At 34.8% G+C, this 8797-nt stretch overlaps 3 protein-coding genes across 3 annotated transcripts in view; 1 reads left to right on the forward strand and 2 right to left on the reverse strand.

Annotated features, from left to right (window-relative positions):
• The window catches only part of LOAG_17542 (hypothetical protein), a 3685-nt gene extending 1786 nt beyond the window's left edge, over window positions 1-1899 (reverse strand). The window contains exons 1-3 of the mRNA XM_020450202.1: window positions 1577-1899; window positions 1121-1274; window positions 625-806 (exon numbers count right to left, since the gene is read on the reverse strand). Of these exons, the coding sequence (XP_020306159.1) occupies window positions 625-806; window positions 1121-1274; window positions 1577-1795 (555 nt within the window). The 5' untranslated portion in view covers window positions 1796-1899. The remainder of the gene's footprint in view (window positions 1-624; window positions 807-1120; window positions 1275-1576) is intronic.
• A 183-nt stretch (window positions 1900-2082) lies between these two features.
• LOAG_10288 (hypothetical protein) lies at window positions 2083-5030 on the reverse strand. Its single transcript, XM_020448124.1, has 7 exons — window positions 4904-5030; window positions 4285-4494; window positions 4118-4207; window positions 3804-3954; window positions 3160-3310; window positions 2819-3013; window positions 2083-2514 (listed from the first exon to the last, which is right to left on the reverse strand). Exons 2-7 carry the CDS (start codon window positions 4293-4295, stop codon window positions 2414-2416), a joined length of 699 nt encoding a protein of 232 aa, XP_020301703.1. The 5' UTR covers window positions 4296-4494; window positions 4904-5030; the 3' UTR covers window positions 2083-2413.
• Window positions 5031-5993: 963 nt separating this feature from the next.
• Window positions 5994-8797, forward strand: part of LOAG_10291 (hypothetical protein) — a 3631-nt gene continuing 827 nt past the window's right edge. Inside the window, exons 1-4 of the mRNA XM_020448126.1 lie at window positions 5994-6237; window positions 6560-6715; window positions 7426-7628; window positions 7873-8087. Of these exons, the coding sequence (XP_020301704.1) occupies window positions 6172-6237; window positions 6560-6715; window positions 7426-7628; window positions 7873-8087 (640 nt within the window). The 5' untranslated portion in view covers window positions 5994-6171. The remainder of the gene's footprint in view (window positions 6238-6559; window positions 6716-7425; window positions 7629-7872; window positions 8088-8797) is intronic.

Genomic DNA, 8797 nt, shown 5'->3' on the forward strand with positions numbered 1-8797 from the left:
GTCCAAATTATTAATTCGAAGATAATTGCAGAACAAATCAATATTAAATGATGTAAATTCGCAAATCATTTTATAAAATAACTTTATAAATTTGCCTGGATTAATTATGGTTTCCTCTTCAATAAATGCAACATTTCCACGTGGCCTTTTTTTTCGCCGTGCATCTTCCAGTGAAATCGGTATAACCGGTATTCGTCTATTTAGTGCCGTGTTATACTCAGTTAAGTTCTGGAACTTTTCAAACAACGAATTTCTCTTTAGGTTTGATTTCAGGACCAGAAACAAATTCAATGTTCAATAAATACAATGTGGAATAACATAACAATATTTCCTGTGATTTGGAACAAAACTTCTTCAGAAGGTCAAGACTATAGAGTGATCTAGAATAACGCAGTGCACAACTACCAGAAACAGATCCAAGAAATTCACTCCGCCAGCATTACTAAGAAAATTATGCTTCTTTACAGTGTGGAAAGACTAATCGGGGTAACTGAGATACAAATAGGATGAAACTCTGATTTTTTTGATAGAGATAACCGAAGCTGCAAATCCTCAGTCACAAAAAAACCATGAAATGAGACTAGGAAAAGCACTCAAAAGAAACTCCAGAATTTAGTGCTCCACCTCAAGCTCATGTTCCTCTGGTAGCAAATCTTTATTTCCTTCATCGTCATCATTGACCGAATCAAGCTTAGCCCGCAATATATATCGTCTTGTTGAAGCACCGAAATGAAATATGCTGGCAATATCTATGAAAATTGGTTGCTTCGGTTCGATGCGAACTTTACCGACAAAGGTACCATGACCTGGAAAAAATGTTTTAGATTAATTTTCTTCACAAGAGGACTTCACTTTACCGATGTGACTTGACTAAACGATCTATCTACTTCAAGAAACACAATTTCTTCTTCAGTGCTCTGAAATACTGATCAGTGATGTAATATAATGTGAAATGAGACTTTATGCTTAAAAATATAATCTATAAAAGCGGGTAATGCTAATAAAGACTGTAATTACACTCAAACACGAAGTCATATTTAATATATTCTGATAAGCCTTTTCAGTTGAATTTATATTTTCATATTGCTACAAATATTGATAAAAACAGTGAAGGACCCACAGCTATTCATGTCTACAAGTGCAAATCGTTGCAGGAATTTATGATAAATCAGAACGGCATGCACTCTGGAACATGATGCATGTTCCACCACAAAATCACATTGCTTCGGATTACGTCCAAAGAAATAGGCACGCTTTTCATCAACCATCAATTTCTGAAATAATACACATAAAAAATTCCAAAATGTAAAAATCTGATATTCAGGCAATAAAGCTGATGTGATTAAAACATGACAGTAATAAGAACCTGAGTTTATTCCCATATTGTCTGAGTCTCTACCTAGTGACTGTTAGTAAAGACTTGTGTGGTCTAAGTTTAACCAGTTAATACGTAGTACAGTCTTCTGGACTTGCTCTAAGTTTCTAAGATGCAAATGCCAAACATATCCAACTGTTGAAGTTGCACAGTGATGGAAAACATGACTTCGAGTAAGATTACATAAAGCAAACGATGTACCTGGATCAACTGGTCACCTTTCACAACATCAAGATGACATCCACTCGGTGGTCTCCCTGCCCAAGGAGGTATTTCATATTCGACTATGGCATTTACTGCACCTTCTCCTGAAGCACCTATAGCAGATACACCTGTAGTCACTGGTATAGAAGTCACAGTGCTTATAGAAGTAACTGCTCCAGCAGTTTTTTTTCCATCCTTTGATACGTTCAAGGACATTGATGCCACCAAATCTCTACAAACTGTAATTTTAAAGCAAGAAAATCCGAATGCTACAGCAAAATATTTCTTAATGTTCACACTCAAATCTGAAATTATCGCTCCTTGCGAATACCAATATCCAGGTCGGAACAAAGTTATTTTAAATAAGTCTATCCCAAAACTGGAAAACCTGTAACTTAGTGAAAATGCAAGACGCCAAACTTGTATAATACTGTTAGCAAAGTTACAAAACCAGTATTTCAAACTATTAACGCACTTCATGGAAAAATAATTTATTGACGATACTGCAGAAACACGATGTATAACGTTGAGATAAAGCCAGAAATTCATAATTATAAACACATGACTACCTATTGCAAAAATCTGAGTGTTATCGAGGGCAATGTCAAATACTACCACATACTAATGAAAAAAACAGATCGGATAAAGCGATAAGTTATGTAAATGCAAGCCAGTAATGAATAAGCAAATTATTCTAATCAATAAAATACAAAACTATGAAATCACTATACAATATAATACCAGCTGAAAATCATTCGGTAGGATAACGGAGAAATTTCTCTCTAAATACCAGTAAGTTGATATGGAAGTAATAAAAGCTCGGCAATTTGAGATTCATCGTAAATCAGGAATTTTGTTATCGAGAGCAACGGAATTCTCCTCTGTTACGATACGTGATTTGCTTTTCGATTCCAAACGACAATTTATACAAGCTGCTGAAAAGCAAAAGAATACGCAAAAAAGAAGTAACGACCGTACGAGATGAGGACTTCATGCGTTAAGTGCTTCGGAATCAATAATTAGGCAACTCAAATGTTAAGCAAGGCAAGAAACATGCTGCACAACATTCCCTATCTTCCCGGCGTTTTAAATAAAACTTCTTCGTGATACTACGGGCACAAATGTTATCCTAGCTCTCATCACCTGAAGTAAGGTAGACTTCAACCCATTTATTTAATTACAGAAATGATTTATGAACTCGTGCATTTCAAAATCATCCAACAGAATTGATCCACTTACATAGATTCTTTCCATCTCTATCTGTTTCGAATATAGAATTGAGAATCAAACGAGGCACACGCATAGTCTGATCATCTAATAAAACGATATCATATCCATCCAAATATTTAGCCAGTAATGTTTCGTCATTGTAATTCAGAAAACCTATTTTCAATGCAACTTGTTCACATTCTAGACCTACGTCCATTTTCGAATCTAAAATTAAGATGAAATTTAAAGTAGATATGAATCATAAATAAAGCAAAGTTGATATCAAAAATAAATGTGCTTCAGAATTAATTCCTCGATAATTTTTAATTACATTTTTATCAATTTAAAATGAAGATAATGATTGACAGTACCTCCTAGAGAGTCGCCCATCAATAAAACACACGTTCGTGATGAAATTTCACTGAATAGCGACCCATAACGACTAATAACAGCACTATTCTTACAAAATGTGTGAATAAGAGGTTCACTAAATGCAACTGCTACATCGTTTTCATCATATTTCTAAAATCTTTACACATTTAAATAACTTCCAAAAACCCAGTTTGGACACTCCGCCATGTCAAGGAAATGGTAACAGTTAGGGAATGTCCACACATGATATATAGTATCCTCAAAAGCTTCAAAAAAGCCCAGAAAGTATACTGTCATGTCCTAACGGACTAAATCCAGGTACCTCTATTATTGACATCCAAAAAGTTGACTACACTGGATGATTTGACGGTTACTAACGTAAGTCGTTTTGTTCTGAGTCATTCATAAAGTCTCATACGATCTCATATTGTATATTTGATTTGCATTCATAAGAGTACTGGGTGAGAACTCGTACTGAATGAGTGAAAAATCATTATACGGAAACACGCTAATATGTAATACCAAAACATAAAATTATTTTTGAAATAGGTGCAAAATTCTCTATGTAAGAGAGAGTCTTGGAACGGATTCCCGCTTTTATCAAAAAGTGATTTTACTTTTGAAATGTAGAAATTATAATCACCATCATGTTCGAAACAATGTGTATATTACTTGGAAAGCCGCCAAGTTTTTTTTGCAAAAAAAAATCAATCACATTGCCTATGCCAGCAGAAAAAATAATCAGAGGTACATTACGGTCGCGCAGCATTAACATCAATTCCTCTGCTTCCTCCCTGGAAAAAAAATATAATTGATAGAAAACCGGTCATTATCCCAAACGAAGACAAAGTACTCCACAATAAGTCATACATATCGGAAATGTAAAAAAGCATTGTGTAAAAAAGCATTGAAAACCACAGTAAAAGAGATATCATACGTTACTTGTCTATCACTTACTTTAATTCAAGCTTCGCTTCGGAAACAAATTTTTGGATCATTTTCTTCGTAAAACCAGTCTTAATGATGTGTTCGTGAGAGGTTCTCCACCTGGAATGAACTGCATATTATTATTTAGCGGATCTGGATAGGACCAGAATACAAGTAAACAACGAATGAAAGCATACCAATCTTCCATATGTGGAATTTTTTTCAGCGACTGTTATATGTGGGTCAAACTCAATCGGGAGGTACTTTGCTTTCAGACTTTCGAGAACCATACCAAGCTCCTGTGACACCGTCCATGCAACACTATCAAAAACGCCATGTGTTGTCAAACAACTTTTACCTTCAGCGTCGTGGAAACGTGATAGCGTATAATCAAAATCCGAGACTACCTTAATACGCATGCATCAGTTCACTCACAAATATTAAATAAAAGTGTTACTAAGCTTATAATATTTTTAAGTAAAAGTATTTAAGAATGAAATGTTCCATCTATTAATAAAATTAATCACTAAATAATTTGTTCCCAAGCACAACTAATCAATTGTTGAAAGTCTGAAAATTAAAGTTAGTGTTATATCTTTAGAATTGGCATGAAACTGACCTATTTCAATTAATAGCGTGTTACTGCAACCGATATACAAGAAGACAAAAAAGGAATCACATTAATTAGATCAAAGTTGGATAGAAATTCTAAGGCACAAAAAGGCGAACTATAAGCATAAAATAACATGCAAACTATGTCACTTAGGATATTAAAGTATCATTACTGCTTAAGAATATATTAAATAACAGCCTCACCAGAAGTTTATCCTTTTCTGCATTGATAATCTGGTTAAGTTTCCGTTCTACGACCGACGAATCCCGCATGCGCACTTTGTCATTGGTAAGCAACACATCGATCAACATATAAAAATCAGTGCTAAAAAGGAAAACACATATAAAGCTAAAGTTCACTATGGACGCAACAAACATTACATATGAAGTTCATCGAAACTAATTTTCCGGTCTACTCTGGTGAATAAGTATAAGTAGAGGAAACAACGATTTCCGCTCAGATTCTTCCATCATAGCAATAAGCGGTAAGCATTCTGCTATATTATTAATGTACTAGAAGATGAATAGTTTCCGGTAACCACTTTAAGGAATCTGAGAAATTTTTGGGAAACTTTAAAAATGACGTCCAAAAATGAAATTCGGTTCAAAAAATTAACAAGATGTTATACAAGGTGTTCCTGACGGAGCAAACTATTGGGATTGAACAGGTGCTCCAGAAATTTAACATTACCGCATCAGAGGACAAAACGTTATTGACATAACCACATAATAGGACAAAATGTTAAAATGATAGAAATCTCATTATGAAAGCTATGGTGCAGAAGAGAGCGCGAAAAAGGAAAAAAGTAGAATAAAGTTAGAAATTACTGGACCAGAAGGAAAACAATAATGATGGCGAAACGTGCAGACAAGCGCATTGCGACACCCGAACCGTAAAGGAAATGTATTACTCCGGGGTTACATCTCTTTGCAAGATTGCTGAGATTGTAAGAGCGGGGTGCATGCCAAGAACATTCAAGAACGAGCACTTACATGAAAAAATAACATGCATAATATGAATGAAGATGTTATCACTGAGACCATCTTTGATTGCTGCTAGTAGCATGTTTGAGTCATTAAGACTGGGCCTCCAGACTATCAAACCCAGTCACTCCCCACATTATGAAGCCTCACCTTCAGCTGAGGCCTAGGCAGTCATCGTCTGGGGACTTTCACAATCCTTGCACGATATTGCATCACATTTCTTATTATTGATTTCTCGCTAGCCGGCTACGAACCTGGAGATCCAATTGTTACTGGTCGACTTGATGGTCTGTGGTACATTGAGACCTCACGCGCGGTCGGGAGGTGTATTCCTTGAGAAGTTCCTGTACATTTTGTCATTGTTTCCTTAAAAATATTTGTTTATTTTATCACTGAATTTGTGTCAACAATGACTTATGGGATAACCATTATGTGGTATGCCTATAATTAATTGATTAAAAGTAATTCAGATAATACTCACACAAACCATGGCGAATTATCATATGTCAGGAGCCGAATATCTCGCATCTATCTATGGAACTGAGAAGGATAAGGTTAATAGATTGGTGTTTGGTATTTCATTTCACATGCTTTGAGGAGCTTTAATTTTGACATGGTAGTGGCAAAGATCCGTGTTTTTCCAGCAAACCATTTCTTCACCCTTCAAGTAGGATATTTCTAAAATCCAGAAAGTTGAGTCTTTTCTGGAGAAATATGACTTGTAAGAAAATTTCGAAAGTTGTTTTCACTTAGAAGAATATGATTAGATGATTTAATAATGAGTGAAAATAGTGAGGAAAAAGAAGGATGAAAGAGACACTGAGAAGAGTAAGTAGATAAAAAGATCAGTAATGTAAAGCATTGCAATTATTTTAGGTGAATTGCTCCTTCTACTTCAAAATAGGTGCGTGTCGACATGGGGACAAATGTTCTAGAACACATATCATGCCTTCTTTCTCACAAACAGTTTTACTGAAGAATCTTTACCACAATCCAATGATTGATACCAGACAAGCAGATGCCTTTGCTAAGGTTTGTATCTTTCATATTGTTTCTGAGTTTTTAGCTTGCTTAGTGAGTCTTTATTAACTTTCATACTTCCATCATGAACAAGCTACACATTTTACGATGATAGCGGTAGAGTATTGATGAAAACACTTTAATATTAGAAATTTAACTTTAGTCTTTTGGACCGGCCGTAGTTCTCACTTTGGCCTTATTTTCAGAGCCCAAAATTTAATTGAACGTGTCGTGATACAAATCAGTTCATTCGTCTCTTGGCACATTAGTTATATTGGTAAGACGCCGTATCTGAACTCTCATTTCAGCCTAGGAGATTGACATGAGAAACCCCTAGGCCTTATGGGAACTGTTTGAGAAATGATGGAGTGAGAAAATTTTCGGGAAGTAGTACATTTTAGCGAGTCAAATTTCAAAACATTCAAAAAAAAGCATGCTGAAATGGTACTATAAGGCGTCGTCACAAATTAATAAATATAAAAACGAATAACTTTTTTTTAATAAAGTTTCTTGATAAACGTGGCTTGCATGTGGTGACCACGGAATGTTAAATCTCATAATGGTCATTAGTTTTTGATTTGATAGGCAATGTTAATTGCTCAAGATTACTAAATTATTATTTAGTTTTGCATATGTTTTTACTCTTTTGATGTACGTACTTTTGATACGAACTTAGAATATTTATATTTGCAATAGTTATTTGCAACTTAGAGTTTGTTTAGGTTGGACAAATGAACGAACAGGAGCAGCAGTATTTTGAAGAATTTTTTGAAGAAATATTTGTTGAATTGGAAGATAAATTCGGTCCAATTGATGAGATGAATGTATGCGATAACATCGGCGAGCACATGATTGGCAACGTTTACGTAAAATTTGAAAATGAAGAAGATGCAGACAAATGTGTCAAAGGACTTGAAAATAGATGGTACCGCATTTCATTATTTTATGGTTGCATATATTCCAATATCTTCAAAGTGTCCAGCGAATAGTGGTAAATAGGTCTGAAAAATCACTGTCCGTGTTTGATGCTTTTAATGCCTACCTGTAACCTAGACGGTTTTGTTATCTAATAAGGAATGGGAAACTAAGGTGGTTTATTCCAAAATTTGAAGTTTTATAAATCTGGTGAAGCTATACTGTTTCTAATTTTGATAGTTTTGTGATTTTAGGTTTAATGGTTCACCCGTTTATGCGGAACTCTCACCCGTGACAGATTTTCGTGAGGCTTGTTGCCGGCAGTATGAATTGGGAGGTTGTAACAAAGGTGCTTTTTGCAACTTCATGCATTTGAAGCAAATATCACGTGATTTGAGACGAAAGTTGTATGGTTCTCGTGCAGAGTATCGTGGCGGTGGTTATTATGGTGGTGGGAATTGGCATGAAGGTCTGTACACTTTGTGTTTTATTGTAACGGTTTTAATGAATACATTTTACCACTAGTTTTCTGTGCAAGTAGATGTCAGTAAATATAATTAAAATTTTCACGCGGATAAATGCCAGTAAAACTAAGTATCGCATTTTATTCACTTAATGTCATAATAAAATTGTTTGCCCAGGAGGGTTTGTAATCAAAATTCCATGCGGAAAATATTTTCTTTTTACTTGATTTAATTTCTAAGAAAGAAATATAAATATAGAAAGAAATATAAATATAAAAAAAAGAAAGAAAGAAATATAAATATTGAAAGAAATTAAAATATAGAGGAAATGTATGAGGAACTTTCATGTAACAGAACAGCTTTTGTGGCTTCTTTTTATCTTTCAGATTATCCATCAACCTTTAGTTCCCGTTAATTTACTTTGTCATTTTGTGAGATCCATGACTCTTTATAAAGTGACTTTATCGCTTCTAATTATATGTTTTAGGTAGAGGAGGCGATTACGGTAGTTATTCTCGCCGTAGTGGAGGGTACGGTGGTGGTGGTGGTGGTAGCGGCGGTGGCAGACGACGCTCGCGAAGTCCTCGATCAAGACATCGATACTAATTGGATGACAATAACATTATGAAACTTTCTGTTTAGTAACTGTATTATTAAAAATTGTTTTTTTTTTTGTAATTATGTCGGTCTCTGGTAAACACAATGTATGGTCTCA

Source organism: Loa loa (assembly GCF_000183805.2).
Source record: "Loa loa unplaced genomic scaffold supercont3.89, whole genome shotgun sequence".
Lineage (NCBI taxonomy): Eukaryota > Metazoa > Nematoda > Chromadorea > Rhabditida > Onchocercidae > Loa > Loa loa.